The 21,001-nt window shown below is 40.9% G+C and overlaps 2 protein-coding genes across 2 annotated transcripts in view; one reads left to right on the top strand and one right to left on the bottom strand.

The window, feature by feature from the left end:
• LOC126282156 (putative oxidoreductase GLYR1 homolog) overlaps window positions 1-21,001 on the bottom strand; it is a 242,411-nt gene that overhangs the window by 163,577 nt on the left and 57,833 nt on the right. The window contains exon 7 of the mRNA XM_049981672.1: window positions 19,757-19,930. Within this exon, the coding sequence (XP_049837629.1) occupies window positions 19,757-19,930 (174 nt within the window). The remainder of the gene's footprint in view (window positions 1-19,756; window positions 19,931-21,001) is intronic.
• LOC126282155 (uncharacterized) lies at window positions 14,301-18,942 on the top strand. Its single transcript, XM_049981671.1, has 5 exons — window positions 14,301-14,494; window positions 14,667-16,545; window positions 16,643-16,784; window positions 16,977-17,117; window positions 17,204-18,942. The coding sequence occupies exons 2-5, from the start codon at window positions 14,717-14,719 to the stop codon at window positions 17,969-17,971; spliced, it is 2,880 nt and encodes a 959-aa protein (XP_049837628.1). The 5' UTR covers window positions 14,301-14,494; window positions 14,667-14,716; the 3' UTR covers window positions 17,972-18,942.

The following is a 21,001-nucleotide window of genomic DNA, read 5'->3' as shown; positions in this document are numbered from 1 at the left end:
TCACTACGATTTTTTCGAGTCTATACTAACACTACTAAAGGCGTAAAGACCGACACACGTAAAATTTGTATCCTGTACATTAGCTGACGTAGAAAGGTCAACTTAAGCACGGGATACTGGTACTAGCTAGACGACAAGAGAGATATATGTAACATTGACGTGATTTACCTATATAGGTAAACTGAAGAGCAGGATACAAATGTTACGTATGGCGCTATTTTTCTACCTTCCATAGCACTAGTAGCCTATTCTTCAATTGACATACATAGGTCAATTAAGTTACAGAAGACGCATGTTATACTGTCGTTATTTCCCATTCGCTAGTACTAGTATTCTATCCTTCAGTTGACCTATATAGTTCAACTAAAGAATGGGATTCAAATTTCACTGCTGTTGGTTTTCTTGTCGTCGCTAGCAAGACCATAACTTTCAGTCGATACTATTAGCATCGAAGGCAAGGAAAAAAAAAAAATTGTGTATGTGTCGTCTTCTTCTGCCTCCACGTAGTTCAAGTGAGGTACAGGTTGCTAATGTAACGTACGTCGATTTCCTATTCTTCAGTTGACCTACACAAATATTATGTATGTAGATCTTTCCGCCGTCTGTAGTACTACTATCTACGTAAGAACAGACTATTAGTGGTAGCGGAGGCGAAAGAAACAACACATGTAAAATTTGTATCTCGTACTTCAGTTGACCTATATAGTTCAACTGAACAACAGGATACTAATGCTAACGAAAACGAAGAAATCAACGTACCTTAAATTTGTACTCCGTACTGCAGTTCACCTATACAGCTCGACTTAAGTTCGAGATATAACTCATATCAAGTGAGGTATTCTATGCTACCGCTACTTCTATCACTTTTTTTCCTTCATTGTTCACAGAAGTACTAGGACTCAAACAAGTGATATCCTTAACATCAAGGTAGAAATATTACTTGCAGTGATATATGTCTACCATCTGTAATCTCTCCTACAGTCCTTTCTTTATGAACACTCCTATCAGCTGTTAAATATCTGGCAAATTCTGACGTCATTGGTCAAAGCCGCCGGGTTGTATCCCGTTCTTCAGTAGTCCCCATTCCACATTATTGAGTAAAACGTCGAACGACTTTGCAGGAGAGGCCAACAATCGCTGTTTCACGTCACTTTTTCTTCCGATAATGGCGGCTGTCCCCCGCCATGAAGATCTAACGATTCCACTGCTTTCCATTCTGTTCACTAAATTGGGTCTAGTGAAGCAGGGGATACAACCCGTCAGCTTTGACCAATGACGTCAGAATTGGCCAGAGAGCATTTCTTACTCAGATGAAAGAGCTGACAAGAATGTTCAGAAACAAAGGAATACGAGAGACGGAAAATATAGTCGACATATACAAAGGCCAGTAGTATTTTCACGTTAATGATACCGCGTGTTTGTATCGTATTATTTCTCCGGAAAATGAAAGAGAAAAAATGGATGAAAAATATTGGTAGCATAGAATACATCACGTCACATATATATGAGTTTTATCTCGAAGCTCATTCGAACTGTATTGCTTAAGTGCAGTACGGAATACAAGTTTGGCAATAAGACGACACATATACAATTTGTATCCCCTACTTCACTATGGGGTACATTATTTTATTTTATTTTATTCGCCTTCGATGCTAATAGTATCATATTCTGTACTTGAGCTATATAGCTATACACAACATTTGTATCCTCCTCTTCAGTTGACATATGTTGATAAAACTCACCAATGTTACATATGTCGTTCTTTCCGAATACATAGTGTCAGAGTAAAGGTCAACTAAAGGACAGGATACAAATTTCAGTTGGGTCGGCCGTTTCGCCTTCAATATTGCTAGTACAAAACCGAAAAAAATCGTACTGGTACTAATGCTCGGAAACGAAAGAAGAACGACAGCTGCGAAATTTCTATTACTTACTGGACTACACGAAAACATACGTATTGGTGTAATACAACAATGAAATTCGTCAAAACAGTCCAATGCAGTAAAAGAAGAAAATGGAAAAGTGAACTTACTAGACGGGAACTTCATAAAAACAGAAGCTCGCATAGAAAGACATCAGCAAAAATCACATACGGCGACGAGATACACTTGTGAGGCGCATATCTTCGCCGCACTCACGACATCGTACATATTCAGCAACGAGACCGCACATTTGCAAAAAACAAATCGTGGTCAACATGTCTTCGCCCATAGCCTAACGTAAATCATCAAGGTTCATCGGAACAGATAAATCAATACCTATAAACGAAAATGAGGTACTAAAAATTGTTCTAAAATAAGAAATTAATAGTCCAGGTTACCTTAATATCATTAAGAATTTTATTAAGTACCGAATAAATTAGAAACAACCAATTAATTTAATAAATGCACACGAAGAATATTTTCATCAATATGTAGCAATTCTTTTAAAATCACGTTCAATTATTTTAATGTACAATTATACCGCTTATCCTGAACACAGAACTGTTATTATCTATGGCTCGAAGTGAAGACATTACTAACTATGAGTACTGTATGACATCATTAGTCAAAACCGACGGGTTGTATCCTCTGCTTGACTAGACCTATGCAGTATTTATAATGTATATGTTGTTCACCGTTCAACAAACATTCGATGACAAGTCTTAATGCAACCAGTAATCCAATATTGTTTCACAAGAAACTCACGCCCTTCGACAGAATAGCGATATACTGTCACTAAACACTGAACTCCAGCCACAGCGACGCGCGGAAATACAATGTTGCGTCAAACGATGTTGCGTGTATGTAGTGTTGCCACGTCAAGCATCACAAATTACACAGCGCAATTTCAGCCGATGCAGGGGATACAACCCGTCGGCTTTGCCAAAGGCGTTATAACTACTCCTAGATAATTCTTACATTAAAATAATTGAATGTGATTTTTAAAGAGATGCTACATATTGCTCACAATATTCTCGGTGTGCATTTATTTAAATAATTGGTTGTTTGCAATTCATTCTGTACTTTATTTCATTCTTAGTGATATGGAGGTAATTTGAAATATTAGTATCTTATTTTAGGACAGTTTTTTGTATCTCATTTTCGTTTGTAGGTATGGATTTATCTGTTTCGATGAACCTACATGATTTGCAAGGCTATGAGCGTAGACATGTTGGCCACGATTTGTTTTTCACAAATGTGTGGTCACGTTGACGAGTATGTTCGATGTCGTGAGTGCGGCGAACATATGCGCCTCACAAACGTATCTCGTCGCCATACTCACGACTTATTCGTATGGCGCTGCAGCAAAGATCGGTTGTGGCAGTCCATTAGACGACGGCCGTGGTTCGAAAAATCTGAGCTCGCTTTGATAGACATTATGAAAATCATGTAGTGTGTGTTTAAGAGTCCTTTGTGGCTGTGTGTCCATGAATGAAGTATGAGTAAGCGTACAGTTGTGAATTGGTTCTTTTTTTTTTAGACAAGTTTGTGGGGAATATATGAAATATGGGGGAGGGGGGGTTATGGTCGAAATTGACGAGGCGCATTTTGGCAAAAGGAAGTACAACAGGGGGAACCTCAGGTTGGATTATGGGTTTGGGGGCTGTAGTTTCAGGTCAAGAGTGTGACGATGTAGTGTTTGAAGTAGTACCCAATCGAAGGAAGTAAGTTTTGGTCAGCTTAAGGGTTCCATTGTGATTTCAGATGTTTTTTCTTCATATAGGGATTTAAGGGAAAGGGGTTTTCAGCACCTCGTAGTTGAGTTCAGATCATTTTACACAGGAACTTGCACAAATAACAGAGGGTTATTGGTCAGCTGTGATGTCTTGTAGGGGAGGGGCAACGCCGGATTTCCACACTTCAAATCACTTAGCCGAATATCCATGGACGCTTAGTATTCCCTAAACATATTGCCCGTTTAAATGTTTTGTTAAAAATGTTGGGCAAATGTACCGTCCGAAATATGTTAGCTAATTTCACATTAGGATGAGGATTGGGGGTGAAAGTGAGTGTGTGTGTGTGTGTGTGTGTGTGTGTGTGTGTGTGTGTGTATTTTTGTTGATGTGTTTCTAGGCGAGCTTCGGTTCTTTTAAGAGGTTCCCGTGTGGTAAGTTCACTTTGCCTTTTTTCCCGCTTTTACTGCCTTTGACTATTTTGACGCCTTTCATTGTTGTATAACACCGTTACGAATGTTTTCGTGTACTCCAGTACGTAATAGAAATTTCGCAGCTGTCCTTTCGTTTCCCAGCACTAGTATCAGTACGATTTTTTCGAATCTGTACTAGTAATATTAAAGGTGAAACGCCCGACACAACTAAAATTTGCATTCCGTCCTTTAGTTGACCTTTACACTGGTAGAACCTATTCGAAAAGAACGACATATGTAACATTGATGAAATTTACCTACATATGTCAACTAGAGAGCAAGAAACAAATGTTGTGTATAGCTATAGAGCTCAACTAAAGAATGGGATACTATTGTCACTGCTGTGATCAAAACTATAACTTTCGGTCGATACTAACATCGAAGGCGAAAAAAAAGGAACCCCATAGTGAAGTAGGGGATACAAATTGCCGTCTTATTGCCTCTTCGAGTAGTTCAACTGCGGTACAGGTCGCAAATGTAACGTACCTTACGTTTTGGTTAGCAGTATATATATCAATGGAAGTATGGTATACAAATATTATGGACGTAGCTCCTCCTGCCATCGGCAGTACTACTATCTATGTAAGAACAGACTTATTAGTAGTAGCGGAGGCGAAAGAAACAACACATGTAAAATTTGTATCCCGTGCTTCAGTTGACCTTTATAGTTCAACTAAATAGTACATTAATGCTAACGTACGCTTTTATATATGTATTCTATGCTACCAATATTTCCATCCATTTTTCCCCGTCATTTTCCACAGAAATAATATCGTGCAAACACGGTATATCCTTAACGTGAAAATACTACTTGCCTTGATGTATGTCAACAACATTTTTTGTCTCTCGTATTCCTTTGTTTCTGAACAGTCTTTGCTCTTTCATCTGTGTAATAAAGGATCTCTGGCCAATTCTGACGCCATTGGTCAAAGCCGACGGGGTGTATCCCCTGCTTCACTACACTCTGACAGTTGCAGAGATCTAAGCGCAGCAGCGTCACGTGCCTCCATCAACCAATAACGTAACGCGATTTTGTAAACGTTTTTATGGCAACGCCTCGGTGTTGTCACATTTCTGTGGATCGCTACTGTTTTCGGCTGCAGCCGTTAGCGCTTCTCAGTCGAAGGCTGACAACAGTGCTATTGGCTGTCAGGGACTTTTTTACGCCGGTATTACACTATCAAATTTCTTTGTCAAAGAAGTTTGATGGTGTAATAGGGCACTTTGTCATGTCTCGTCTGTCGTCAGATAAATTTGATCAAATCTAGGGCCTCGCTGTAGAGTTTATCATAAAAGTCGCTTGTCTTCTGTTCACTGCAATGTGAAATGTTACCACGTGGGGCCATAGCATCGCTGCAGCGTTCTGCCATCTGTAGTGAGTTTATAAACAAGGCCAGTAAATACAATTAGTGTGTACCGACAACTACAAAATTAATGGGGAAGTATGAAGCTGATGAGGCGGCGCTTTACAACGTGAGGCACCCTGAATAAAAAAAATAGATTAAGAAGATTGGAGACCTAACCTAACCCTCTCCTGTACCAAGGAATCGGAGTGTTACAGTGAGACTGTCTTCTACAGATATAGCAGTTCTGAGGACACACTTCACTGAGCAAATACTGAAATGTATGCTCATCCATTGTTAAGTAATTATGTATGACTTTACGTCCTCCACTACAAACTCACGTAACAAGTTTTGTTGATTGCTTTTATCGTCTCGTCGTAAAACACACGGCTTCACCCTGAGGGGTTTCCTTTTTTTCCCCGCTTCTCTTCCACATGTGCACACAGAGCAATTGTGGTACATGCAACTGCTGCGGTTAATATGTTGTTGTCAGCCATCTTTAACTTCGACGAAAAATATGATGACAGTGTAGCCCTTTTTAGCGCCACGTCAAAGATCTTTGTGTCAAATTTAACGAATATTTGTTCAGATATGTATGAGCTGGCCGATTCCAACAGTGATTCGTTGATATTATAGTCATAGGATACTAGTTTTTTTTCGTTTTGTGAAGTCTACAGTTTTAAATATTTGAACATATAAGGCAAGCTCCCAATCATGCATCATTCTGAAATATCATCAGGTCTGACTGAATATTTGTAAAGCTTTGTTCAGACTGCACTTCACACTGTAGATAACTGCATTATCTTCAGGAAGTCTGAGGTTACTGTTAAAGTTGTCCACAAGATCATTAATATACAATCCTCAAACCAGTTCACATTTTCGTCACACACCCATATGATCGTACCTTTGATAATAATGTGGCACCGAGGCAACCACTTTTCGAAAATCGAGAAAGACTGCATATTTTCCTTCGGTCACGTCCGAAACAACAAACGCCACGCTGAATCCACAACTGGGTTACATATAAGCAAGCAAGAGATCCCGGGTTCGAGTCCCCGTCCGGCACATATTTTCACTCGTCGCCACTGATTCCGCATAAAGTCCCGATCCAGCTGAGGATATGAGTTATTTCCCCTTCCTTTGCTTTCTTCCCCCTCCACCTTCAATTTACACAAAATGTACCACAGTTTCGCATTTCACATGGAGCCTATTCTTTTGCACCATCGGAAAGAACAGCCAGCACGCTTTCGTATAATATTCCCAATATATAGCAGTTTCAAAGGGTGTAGATGGGCAGGCACCTAAGACGGCTTAAATTTCTTCAAGTAAAACAAGTAGCAATGACATTTTGAATTCTAGCTTGTTAAAGTATTTTGCTGCGATCGAATCGTAGCGGTCAAAATTTACACTTAATGAACTGCAAAACTGATCATGGACACTGTTGCTACAGTTCCCGACTGTAATTTGTACTGTAATTTCCACCTTTGTATTTTACACCTCACTAAATCATCATTTAAAGACAAAATATACAGCTAATTGTGGCAAGAAACTGTGTTCGCCAAGACAACTATTCAATATACTGACTGCTACGAATTACAAAAAAGTTTTCAGTGAACCTTTACAACATGAGATTGCCAGAAGCAGAAGACAGCAAAAGGAGCACTCTACGTATTGGAAACATGGACGAACTATTTCTCTCCCCATTTTTACAAAAGTAACTACAGTCACAAAATAAAACATTCCATGAATCATCCGCTGACAAATTGTTCTCGGAATGTTTCATACGGAAACATTAAGCTTTCGTTCGCCTGCATCTCCGACGGCAACAACGCTCATCCAAAAGGAAGCAACCATATTGGCGCTCGCTACGCTTGGGTCGAGCTGCCCCTAAGAAGTTTGCTGCAAAGACGGGAAGGATGTAGGCACCATTTTGTAAAAAGGGGCAGTCAGATTTCTTAAAGAGGGCATTAAAGAGACTCATGGTCTTCATTTACTTTGAAAATTTCTATAAAGAACGATAAACTCTTTTATTCGACAATGATCTCGGAGTTTTCACCGTGCTGAGATGTAATCTCATTACTTAGGACGGCTGTATTTCGGCAAACCACTAATAAGCAATCACGCTCGAATCTTCCTTTACACTCCAAGGTCATTTACACTCTTCTTTCGCTCTGGATCTGAGCTAAGTGATCCGGGATGGACGAGCGCTAATTTTTTTGGGCACTGTAATTATTACAGACATGGCTTTTGGAATAAAGAGATCACTCTTCGACAGAGAACACAGAAAAATTCTTGGTGGAGACAATGCAAGGGATCTGAAATTATTCAACCTTACGCTTTCCCAAATTTCATGACCTAAGTATGCATTTATCACTCCTTGCAATGTAAGAAAGTTACTCTTTTCCATTAAAGAATGTGCTGACAGATAAATGAATGAGCCTAAATGAGGAAAAATTGGATCATAGAATTAATGTACGTTCTGCACCGCTTATCTAGAACGAAATTTTGTAGACGTCTCTATGACAACGCCGCTTCATATATCTATAGACAACTACTGTTTCCGCCTACAGCCGTTTGCGCTCCGATGTTGAAAGGTGTCAAAAGCCTACCCGGTGTCACGGATTTCCTTAAGGTGACTGGACTGTAGGAGTGTCTTAGCAATAATGAATAAATGTAGTACTACTTAATGCATGGTACCATATCTTTTTATGTATCTCATTGTTTATGATATCGTATCTCCTGAACTAAGTTTCGTACAATGATATTTTTGTGTATATACATACAGCGACATATATGGATACAGTCTCCGGAATGTGTTGCTACTGAAGAAATAAATTTAAACTTAATGCATGATGCGGCAGTTTCTCACGCATCTCATTTATGACGTCATATCTCCTCAGCTATGATAGGCGCTTCTTTTTCCCGCAGCGATTGTTGCCTGACAGCAAGTGATGTGTGTACCAAGTTCGGTTGAAATCGGTCCAGCGGTTTTGGAGATGTGGAACGGACACAAGCAGCCCGCTAAAAAAATCTTTTTGAAGTGAACGTACTACAGTATGTGCTGTCATCACATACCCCTCCAGCCTGGTTTTCATAAAACAGTACCGCCCCGGTGACCACATTGGGCGATTTTTTTGTCATTTGGACTACTAATGCTAGAATACTGAGCAAAATTTTTTAAGAAATGCAGCCATCGTCGTTTCGGTGTTTTTTTTGTTGAACGACGCGGTTTTTAGATGACAGACAAATTCGAGGGTATTTTTATGCAATTATTTTAATTTCATGTTGTTATTGTCTTCAGTCCTGAGACTGGTTTGATACAGCTCTCCATGCTACTCTATCCTGTGCAACCATCTTCATCTCCCAGTACCTACTGCAACCTACATCCTTCTGAATCTGCTTAGTGTATTCATCTCTTGGTCTCCCTCTACGATTTTTACCCTCCACGCTGCCCTCCAATACTAAATTGGTGATCCCTTGATGCCTCAGAACATGTCCTACCAACCGATCCCTTCTTCTGGTCAAGTTGTGCCACAAACTTCTCTTCTCACCAATCCTATTCACCTCCTCATTAGTTATGTGATCCACCCATCTAATCTTCAGCATTCTTCTGTAGCACCACATTTCGAAAGCTTCTATTCTCTTCTTGTCTAAACTATTTATCGTCCATGTTTCACTTCCATACATGGCTACACTCCATACAAATACTTTCAGAAATGACTTCTTGACACGTAAATCTATACTCTGTGTTAACAAATTTCTCTCCTTCAGAAACGCTTTCCTTGCCATTGCCCGTCTACATTTTATATCCTCTCTACTTCGACCATCATCAGTTATTTTGCTCAGTTTGCGGCAGTTCAGAATTTGCACATGTGAAGACTTATGAATTTAAAGGCTTATGTGGCACGTTTTTAACGAAGGATTCATCACAACTTCTTAAGTGTTTAATTCAGACGCTTATATTACTTCCGTTTCGTATGAGTGGCAGTAGTAAGCAGCTATCGTTTCGCGTTTACTCGGTTTCAATATATGGTGTCAAGCGCAACGCTTGACTTCGTACAGACCACGTGAAACGCCTTCTACTTTCCTTTCTGTGTACTGTCTATTCTGTGCTACGATCACAAGCACCGTATGCACAAGCCAGAACGTTTCTGAGCGTTGAACAGTGTGGTCGAGACGACGTCCCGTGAGGAAGCAGCTTAACATCCGTCAAGATTCCGTGTGCCTGCTGGCTGATTTTCGTACCTGGTATATTGCACGGCTGCCGCCTGGTGGATCGTTCACGCAGCTCTTTCTCAAGTACTACGAGCCTCATGCCGACGACGAAACTGCAGGGGATCAGGAGACCAATGCCCTGCAGGACTATAGGGCCAGCGAGTTTAGTTTTTGCATGAGGTCTCAAATTCGTCTTTCCGTAACCCGATGTCCCAATACCGTATCTGTTTTGTCATGAGAACACTCCAATATCGATTCCGGAATTGAAGATTCGATTGTTGGATTCCAGCTCCCACGATCGATTTGTGCTAAATGCAAACATTACCAGATTTGGATCGTGACTGGGTTGTCAGAATTATTAAAATGTTGGTTAATGTGGACGGTGTGTTGAATGTGGAGGGAGGGAGAGGGAGTGGGGGTGAAGGTGGGGAAAGAGAGAGAGAGGACGTAATGTAGTGACAGGTTTATTTAATTGAAGAGCAGCTTATTTTACCTAGAACGCTACCTAAACACTGGTATATTCGCTGACTTATCAAAATGTAACTTCTTGGTAACAAACCTATAATCTCTTAAGCTGGTAGATTTGTAAACTGCTGTGCCATTCTCTCATCAGTATGCTGTTACACAGGTCATCTTACAGTAGATCTGCAGTGCATTTCTCCTTCCACCTTGACCCCTTCTCTTTCGTCCTTTCTCATCAGATTCCTTGGAATAGTGGGCAAGGTTGAATATATAAGACACTGGGCTGTTTTACAGGTTTATCTCTGAACGCTGGGAGTAGACAAAGGGGGGGGGGGGGGGTGTTCCAAATGGGATTGGATGAGGAGGGGATCACCAGAGTCGACAATCGCCTCGTAAGCACGAAATACTTCGAAACCGAGATAATCTTGATGCAGACAACAGTATATGATTCTAGTGCGTGCTAGAGAAAAGTTGAGGACTTGCACGGAATGTAATGGAGTGTACATGGTCGGTCGAGAATTTCTTCTTTTAGGTGGACAGTATTTTATTAACGGAGACTAAACCGATAACTTCCATTGTCATATCTCCCTGCTGTTTGACGAAGTGTCATTGTTTCCACATTGTGGTTGAATTAACACTTCACGAAATTGTTTTCCTCAAACCCAGCTTAACACAGCAGGAGAAAAATCATCATCTTCTAAGGGTTCCGCCACTGCTATTCTAGAGCTTATGTCAATGCTGTACCTCCCATTACCTTCTACTAGGTCTTAAAATCTTCCATTTTTATCTTTTCACTTACACCTATTGTCAATATGCTCTTGTTTATGTTTATTTTCACATGATATCACATCACAGGAGATGAAAACGTTACGTGATGATGCAATACTGATAGATAGTACTTATTTCTGATAGGTAGTACTTCAGCGACATAAATACTGGCATACGTCAGTGAAATTTTAAACTTATATAACAGGTGTTTTCACCGAACTCTCTTTTGGTCGCAGCGCTATTTCCGTTTACTCAGCTACTGATGCCTCCCCGAGAGTCAACACTTGCATCTGTCCCAATCCATGTCTTATAGTCCTAAACTAGGAGTGGCCTCCCACGATGCTGTGCGATATAATCACGCAAAAGGACGGGAGGGGGCGGGGGGGGGGGGGGGGGGCGAGGTGCGAAGCGTGCATAAGACTCCACATTGCGTATTGGAGCGGCCTTCATCGAACGCTCTACAACGCGAGATACATGGTGGCTTACGTACTTATGTAACGTGCAGTCTGTTCGGATTCCTCACGACAAACAGTAGCGCTCGCGATATCAACGATCTGGGGGGCAGGGAGGTTACGACTTCCAGCCCAGCGTGCGAGAGAGAGAGAGAGAGAGAGAGAGAGAGAGAGAGAGAGAGAGAGAGAGAGACCCTATAGATTTTGGAGGAACAGTCATTATCTGATGCTTCCATTCGTAGGGAACATTAAGTTGCATTCCCCAATCAAACTCAGGTTGTTTCCAGGTGAGGGCATTTCCGATGTCCTGTCAGATCGTGATCATAAATAAAGGTCATTGGTTGAGTTCCTCGAAATTTGTTTCGGCAGTTGGAAAAGTCAGGAGTCACATGCAGGAATCGCCTATGTACGAGGGGGCTTTCAATACGTAATGCAATAGATTTTTACTGAAATCATGTTCGTTTTATTGAGAATTCCATTACAGAATATTATTCCATATCATTTTGGCTCCAAAACCCTATTTTTCCACATAGTATCCGTTCAATGCGGCGACCTTGCGCAGCCTGTATGCCCACTAGGTACCACTCTATTGGTCGACGTCGGAGCCAACGTCTTGCCACATCAATAAATTCCCCGTCATCCACGTCCTGTTTCCCGTGGACTGCATCCTTTATTGGGTCAAACAGATAGAAGTCAGAAGGCGGGAGATCCGGGCTGTACGATGGATGAGAAATGAAATTTTGTGAGCTCCTCGACGGTGTGCAGACTTGGGCGAGGTCCTGCTTTGTCATGTAGAAGGAGTAGTTCGTTTGGATTTTATAGCGACGAATGTCCACACGACACAACATAGCACGAGTCAGTTTTGTGCGGTCCGCCGGCTGGCACACGGGGAGATCGGACAGGTTTGCGCGACCTTGTTGCAATGACAGGCGCCTACTCACCGACTCACTCTTCTTTTGTTCACTCCCTGGTCACCGAAGAAATTTTGCAAGTGCCTGTGGATATCTGCGATGCTCTGGTTCTCTGCCAGAAGCCGCAAGTGACCACTTTGCTTCGAACGCACCTTCGTTACAGAGGCCATTTCGAAGACTACTTGGAGTGCCGCTACGTATCGTATGGGAATACTCCACGGCATCCCACGAAAAATTCCGCATTTTTCCAACCGAAACTGGCCGAGAAAAAAACTGTGGCATTACTCACTGGACGTCCCTTGTAAATCTACATTCAAACTCTGCAAACGCACTGCAGAGCAGTTGTTAGGGCTTCTTCCTATTCCAATCACGTATGGAACGCGAGAGGAATGACTTTGAACGCCTCTTGTAAGCGCTATAATTAATGTAAACTTGTCCTACGCTAGTGATACACAGGAGGTTTAAATATATTCCTAGATTCATCATTTAAAGGTTGGCAACTCTTAAGTACGCCTTCTTGGGATAGTTTTCGTCTGTCTTCAAGCGTTCGCCAGTTCAGTTTCTACAACATTTCCCCGACGCTCTCCCATGCTTTCAGCGAACACATGACCATTCATGCTGCCCCCTCTTTGTATACGTTCAATATCATCCCTTTGGTAAGCATCCCATACATTTGAGCAATATTGTAGGATGGGTCGTAGATAGTACCAGCGAGCAATTTCTTTTGTAGACTCATTGAATTTCCTCTAGTTATCTAACAATAAACCGAAGTCTGCCTCCTGCTTTAGAGTAATACTGAACCTATGTTATAGTTTCATATTTGCACGAGTTGACCTATTACAATTGTGACCCATTGATACTGAAATCACAGGGTGCTACGTTTCTTTTTCCATTTTATGCAGCGCACATATTTAAACATTTAAATCAAGTTCCCAGTCTTCGGACCACTTAAAAATGTTTGGATTAATTTAATGAATGTGGGCGCCGTTTTTTTACTTTTTTTTTACACACACACAACTTTGTTATAGATAACTGGTTTGTCTGCGAAAAATCTGATGTTACGACTAATATTGCCCGCTGGGTCGTTACATTAATATACAACATGATCAGCAATGGTCCCAACACACATATGTTGCTTCTACATCTGTCGATAACTCACCATCCAAGGTAACAAGCTGCGGCCACCCTACCAAATAAGCGATACGATCGCACGTTTGATAATAGGCGTAAATGCTTTACGGAAATCGAGAAATACTGCATGCCACGTGAAAAAAGTAATGAAATTGCAAATTCAACGCATTGGCTACCCAGGAGTGGCGTTGTGCGACCACTTCCGCTTAAACTCCTTGTGACAGAACTTTTAAAACAAAGTAGAGAGGTCTTGTGGCAGTTCACTCAACAAAATCGCCAAGTTAATCTAAATGTTGCCTGCCAGACTATAACTATTAATAAATATTTCTTGTTTTGAGCACGACGAATCAAGATATGGTTGCACTCTTCATAGCAGCACCTAGAATCGCCTGCTGAAGAAGTAGACAAAATCGTACGCAATAACGTTGCAAACGAATATCGTACACGCGTATAACGTTAACATTTCAGCAGAAGGGAATTACTAGTGAAAACCTAAAATAATTAGAAGTTCGTTAACAACACAGCATCGTAAAATTGTCTACTTGTGCCTGACGCGTTAGTAGGCATAGGTGGGCCCCTGATGGGTGAAGTATTGGTTATAAAGAGCCACATTATCAGATCGAGAATACTTCACGCAAGGGCGTCGTCGCACAACTAATTTCATTCAGGATTATTAATACTGTTGCTTGCCTGCTGCTCCCTAAGCTCAAAACCACAAAGAAAAGAATTACAAAGCATATAAATCGGTTCCGTTAGATACAGGGTGCAGGTAACGAGCTTAGGGGTAGCGTACAACGGTTGAGAGAGAGAGAGAGAGAGAGAGAGAGAGAGAGAGAGGCGTGTATGGAAGGGGAGGCGAGTTCCGCGCATGCGCAAACACGGCAGCGCGGTGTGCGACCCGGCCGGCCTGCAGTTCCGTATCCGTTCCCGTCGTGGCAAGTGTCGCGTACGCCATGCCGTGAATAGCTCCGCAACTCTCGCGCCAACGCCGATCAGCAGCAAAACAGCCTCCCGCACCACGTTACTCCTACACGTCCGTTATATTATGGGAAAGTGTCGCGGGTTACTTCACCGATGGTGAAAGGTGAGTATAATCTGGAACGTACAGACGGCCATTTTAACTACAGCTGCCAAAATTCCGACGTCCCGTCACTTCATATGTGGAAGTGTCAATGCTGTTCGATACACAGCTGTCGAGTAGTGTGAACTGGTGCGGCCCGAGTGTGTGACGGCAGTCCGCTTGTGGCGTGTTGCAGGTAGCCCCGACAACTGAGCTCGGCCGCAGCAAAATGCACAGCTGTGAAAGATGAGAGCTTGCGACGCGAGCAGAAATGCCGGCACTTCTGCTCCGTGCGCGGCGTTCGTGGTGGCCGCGGCCGTGCTAGCGGCGGCCGCCCTGTGCCACGGCGCCTCCACCACGCTGCACCCGCGCCACCATTCCCGGCACTCCAGCGCCGCGTGCCCCACCGAGTGCCGCTGCTTCAGGGAGCACCACTCGTCACAGCTGCACTTCCACGTGGAATGCACCGACTGCCTGCCGCACGTGCAAGTCCCCGCCGGCGCCGTCCGCGTCTCCTTCACCGACGTACAGCCAGAGTGCCTCTCCAATTACACCTTCTACGATTCCCCTTCGCTCGATTATCTTTCCTGGCAGTTTAGTAGGCTGAAATCCGCCAACGAAACCTTATTCCACAAGCTGACGCTTTTAGAGAACGTCGATCTCAGTCACAATGAGCTCGAATCCCTCTCATCTCACACCTTTCACTCTCTCCTCTTACTCAGAGTGCTCAATTTATCTTACAATCAATTGCACGACCTCCCAGAAAATGTATTTGACGGTCTGGATAAATTAGAGCTGCTGTCTCTTAGTTATAATGAATTTCACGTGATACCTTTCCAAATATTTGCCCCCTTGAAGCAACTGTCATTTCTGGATTTATCATTTAACATGCTCACTACGATACACGACGATTTTTTCTTGCCCAACAGCAAACTGCATACAGTAAATCTACAGTCTAATGCCATAAGTAGAATTGCTATCAATGCCTTTAATGGTCTACACGAACTAAAATTGCTCTCTCTCTTCAACAATTCACTAGCGGAAATTCCCAGCCGTCTTTTCCGGGAACTGAGCACTTTACAGACTCTGAATCTAGCTCACAATTACATAAAAAATCTGACTAGTAATTCATTTTTTGGGCTCCATCAGCTGAAATTGCTCAATTTGAGTAGTAATCCGATACAGAGGATACCGACAGATCTGTTTCTCCCGTGTGGGCAACTGAACACCCTCATTCTGGAAGATACGAAAATTCACGAAGTAAAGGGTTCCGACTTAAGGGGTCTGTCTAATCTCAATTCTCTCGTACTAAAAAGAAATTCGTATCTCGAACATATAGATAATTTTGTCCTCAACCACACTCCAAGGATACAGCATGTCGATCTCAGCAGTAACAATCTGACTCATTTGCCACTTTCATTGAGAAGCCTGAGTGATGTGAGAGAGATAAGACTGGCAAACAATCCGTGGGCTTGTGACTGCCAAATGCTCTGGTTTTTAGAATGGAGCCAGAATGTTGCTATCCCAAAGACTGAACTACACTGTGCGAACAATCCGCACAACGTAAAACAAAACAATATGATCCTAATTCTGAGGAGCTTGAACTGTAGGCCAACAACCTTTGTTAGTGCAACACCGCAGAAAATGTACCCACTGCGGTCTCATGCCATGCTCCACTGTTCATTTAGTGGCAGCCCTGCCCCTTCCATAACGTGGATGACACCAACAGCAGAAGTTTTTCACTGGAATCCTGATCCTGGTATCCGCGGTGTTTTTGATCATCATCCACCAGCACATTTTACAAACATGCAGCCTATAGATCACAGCAAGTCACGCATAAAAGTCCTCGAAAATGGCACCCTGTACATTAAATATATAAAACGCTCTGACTGTGGTGAATACATTTGTTTTGCCTCAAACCCTATATCCAATGCCACTGCTCGAGTAATACTTAACATTGACCCAATTACAATTCAGCAAATAAAAGTGATAAGTCTTCTTGTAGGTATAGCAAGTGCTGCTGCTTTTCTTCTCCTAACTCTGGTGATAAAACTGTTCATTTATCTAATACACAAGTAAGTAGAGCACAGTTATATTGCCTTCACTTTCACAATGTCATTATTACTACAGTAATTGCACAGTGAAAATATATTTATGCTTACTGTATTAAAGGACTGGCTGGCACCAGTACTGCTGCTGCTGTCGAAGAGACAGAATATCACCCCGAGCAAAGCAAATCTACCAAATGCTAGACAATATTGAGCAGTATAAGACACAGCAATTGGAAAAACTAAGAGAAAATTATACATTACAGGTATGAAACAAAGATCTGTGGAAACAACTGTATGTACTGCATTTGACTTTATATTCTGCAATGGACAGTTTCTTAAACTGATCATTCTATTTGGAAGTATATTTCCAATTTTGTTAAATTATATTCCAAAACAGCCCTGAAGAACTGTAAAATTTAAAAATAACAAAAATTATCTTTTTTCCTTGTTCACAGGTGCATAGAATTAGGGATAATTGTGCTCAGCAAGTAGAATGGATCCAAACAAGCTACCAGGGTCAAGTTAAGCACTTGAAGGATTTTAGAGATTATGGCACAAATCATTTAACATCCATCAGAGATCAATACTATGAGCAGGTAATGTATAAAAAAATAAATAAAAAGAATTGTGCAAGAATTATATGGTGGAATTCTTTTAAGTTACACTATTTCTCTCTTTGCAGATAAGGCGAGTTAGAGATTATTCAACTGGGCAGCTTAACTGGGTACGAGAAAATTATGTCTTCCAACGCAACAGGATTCGCAAGTTCAGTGCTCATCAGATACTTCGTTTCAGGGAATCTTACAAATTCCAGCAACAAACACTTGCCAAACTTCTAGAAAATCTACCGGGATTCTATTTTGAAAACTGCCGCTCTGGGTCCTGTGGTCGTACGGACTCTGCAGTTTTTGAACCTGAAGAGGAAAATGTTGAAGTCTACCTAAAAACAAAAGCACATGCCAGCACTTCAATAAATGATTCAAATAACTCTGATGATACACAGAGTCATATATCACTCTATTACACACCAAGCGAATTATCAGAAAGTCCTAACTTTTCGCCAGTGAGTACTGCTAGTCAATTGGAGTCTAAATTTAACATCAGTATGGAGAGAGAGTTGCCTGAAGAAGAAACTGTGGAACCACAAACCTCTCCATACTTTTCTCCTGTCCTGTGCCAGTCTAAAGGAAAGAGAACAAGAAGTGTAGCAGCAACCAAATTGTCAACAGAAGACTGTGCTGTGTTTCAGTGTGCTAAAGTGAACAGAAGTGGAAGTAGCAGTGATGTGAAAGTGCAGGAGGCAGGTACTCCTGAAGAAGTGGCAGTGCTACTACCCCAGCTCCATTTGAGTGCACATGGGTCATCAGAAGTGTTTGTCTCAAAATGTGATGATGATGTGGCGAGTGACCAGGGAAAGCAACCAACACCAAGTCATGAAACTGCGCTGTAGAGCTAAGGAAAGCTGGGTGTGGTATTTTACTTATTTAAATAACTGTGATATGTTCCATTCAAGAATGTGCTCAGTGCAGTGTGTGTGTGTGTGTGTGTGTGTGTGTGCGCGCCAGAGAGAGAGAGAGAGAGAGAGAGAGAGAGAGAGAGAGATATTCTCCTATGCTGTGATTTCTCAACTTCCATGAACTGTAATAAGCATTCATGGCTGCCAGTGGTAGGTAGATGAAGCTTAAAATCTCTACTGTAGTCTTTTGTTTCAACAATTTCCAAAATGTTTTGCAAAGAATCTTTTGGAAATTTTAGGTTTTAGTGACAACTAAAATTTCTTTAGTCATTCTCTCATGCAATAAATAATTAAATCAAATGTAGGGTCACATTTTAATGAACAGTAATTGCTGCTCTCTCAAGTTTGTTACCTAGTGCATTGTCAACAAAATTGGCATTCTTTAATTGAAACATCACAAATACAGTAAAAATGATGGTATGTAATGGAACTTGTTTTAGCAATCTAATTGTACACTGGGGGATCTTGTCCTTTGTGGAATCTCAATAACTAAGTGTTTTTTTGTTTTAAGAAAAGCTTTTCAAGATGCACTGTCATGGTTTAAAATCCTGTAGGAGACACTGCCATACAATTATAAAACATACAAAAGACTGAGGGGTTGGGTATTGTTCAGACAGGAACTGAACTATCAGCAATGAAACTTATTCTCTGAGTAAGTTTCAGGATGTTTCACTTTACGGTTCATCTTGAAAAGCTGCTTTTTTTCCTGTTCAAATACAAAAACATGGAAAAGAAAAAAAATTCATTACCTACCACAAACTAGACAAAGGAAGTTCTTCAATACAATAATTAGCTGAAATGTTACTGAGATTAAAAAGCACCATTTTAGTAACAATGTTGAGAATGGATATTTATATTTTTGTGGTAATTCTGTAATGTTGAAAATAAACAGCTTTTGAAAACTATTGCTTGCTGTTCCCACTGATATCATTCTCATCTCTGCCATTACCAGAGATTTTCCACTGTGTCACATGTAAAACTGCCCTGTTCAGTATGCTTTAAAAATGGCAAATTTAATTTCTGCAACATGAGCAGTGATAAATTAAAATGAATTTCAATGTCTAGTTTTCAAAAATTTCAGAAGTGGTAGTTCTCGCTAATTATATTTTACATCGACAGGAGTCATTTTTATTTCCTGCATCTAAAAATTTTTAAACCACCTAATTTCAGAACATGTAGATTGGATACTAGACATTTGACATCTTGATCTATGGGCACCACCAACCTATTTCAGCAGTGTGCACCACTCCATTAGAATATTCATAGTTAATAGAGATTGAGTGTTTTATTGGATAAATACTACAACACAGAATACTGTGACAATTCAAAAATCTTCTGAAAGTTTTCTATTTCATTGAAGTTCACATCATCTCATTGTTCAATGTCTTGAGGCAAGTGGTAAAGTGTCAAGAATGGGGTTTGATCCCATATTTGTATCTGTCGATTTTCACTTATGGCAGTGTGTGCTAATGTGGGGAAAAAAGCTGCACCATCGTTTGGTGTCCACCTTAAACTTTAGCCCCCCTACAAACAGCTAGTAAGTCAATTCAGTGGTCAGAGGAAGGTAATGGCATGTTACCTCAAATAGGACCATATCAACTTCAGCAGTGTGGTGTTCAAACCAACCTTCAAGCTTTATCTTAATGTCTTCAAGACATCTCATCAATCATAAACAACAAACATGTTCTATTTAATTATTAAAAATCATAGCTGTCTTACCTTTTCCGGCGTCCTGTTCCAGACAATCACTGAATGGCCTGAATTTAGTAAATTCTTCACAATTCCTGAGCCCATGATTCCCAGACCGAGAAAGCCAAATTTGAGATCAGATGGTAGAATATTCTTTTCTTTTAGAGTCTGTGTAACACTCTCTACATCCAAAATAGGAGTTTCCTACAACAAAACTGACAATTAGACAAACTTTGAATATAATTATTTCTTAAGGGAATGCATTCAATGTAAGTAATGTCCTGGGGTTCCAGATCAGACAGCATACAAAATAAAAGTGCAAATGCAAAAACAGCAGAAATAATAAGATGATGATAAATCAAACAACAATGCCACGAGCTTTTTGATAATGAGAAACACATTTTAAACCGCTAGCCAATTTATGAGAGAAAATTAGCAATACTTCTGAGTGAAACCATAGGCTGCAATTATCAGTGAGAGGTATTTGCCATCTTCACCTCTAAAAATTATCCATATCTTAATACACTAAGTTTTGGTCTTACTTTGGCGTTTGTACTACGTTACGGAAAAAGCTTGTTGGGGGACAAAGCATTCTGGCATTTCACTTCGCTTCACATGAACTATATCGACAAATTACTGAAGGAGCTACATTTTCAACAAGAAGTATGCAGGTGTCAAAATAATAACAAAGATTGAGACAGAATCGTAAAACAGCTCAGTCACTGTGATGGAACATTCTAAGAAAACTAAACATCCATGCACATTTCTGTCAAATGTATACACATTTACAGAAGATGGTCTGTTTAAGGGGATGTATGAGGGTGCCTCGTATCAAATTGCTTGCCATATGAATATTATCAGGAATGGAGGAATATTTCATATGAGTCATCAGCTTTGACCAGTGACAAGGGAAACATGCAACAAATGCTATAAACAACTTGGTGACTATAACATGTTGTTGTTTGTGATTTATTCAAATGGATTAATCTACAGATCAGTCAATCATCACAACCAGGTATTTTAGCATAACATTCATTGGCTTCGCCATCTCACAACCGAATTGTCACCTTCCAACGTAACACATACCTTGAGCTATGCTACAGATTGGTATGCCACAACAACCAGTTTTATTTGTTTGCCTTCATAGTCACTGGATTCACAAACTAACAACAAAATTATGAATATACACACCAAAAGGTGACAGCAGCCATTAACGATACATCACTGGCGAAATCTGCAAACATTCCTCTTAACACAATGTTACCATAGATAACA

Source organism: Schistocerca gregaria, chromosome 7 (assembly GCF_023897955.1).
Source record: "Schistocerca gregaria isolate iqSchGreg1 chromosome 7, iqSchGreg1.2, whole genome shotgun sequence".
NCBI classification, from domain to species: domain Eukaryota; kingdom Metazoa; phylum Arthropoda; class Insecta; order Orthoptera; family Acrididae; genus Schistocerca; species Schistocerca gregaria.
The sequence above is the reverse complement of the archived record's forward strand: the minus strand, read 5'-3'. Positions and strand labels throughout refer to the sequence as shown.

What these genes read in the sequence shown, in the direction of transcription:
- LOC126282155 (XM_049981671.1), top strand. Translation starts at nt 14,717, where the DNA reads ATGAGAGCTTGCGACGCGAGCAGAAATGCCGGCACTTCTGCTCCGTGC. An exon ending in GAGAAAATTATACATTACAG is followed by an intron (nt 16,785 to 16,976) that starts GTATGAAACAAA and finishes CCTTGTTCACAG; the next exon opens with GTGCATAGAATTAGGGATAA. An exon ending in GAGATCAATACTATGAGCAG is followed by an intron (nt 17,118 to 17,203) that starts GTAATGTATAAA and finishes CTCTCTTTGCAG; the next exon opens with ATAAGGCGAGTTAGAGATTA.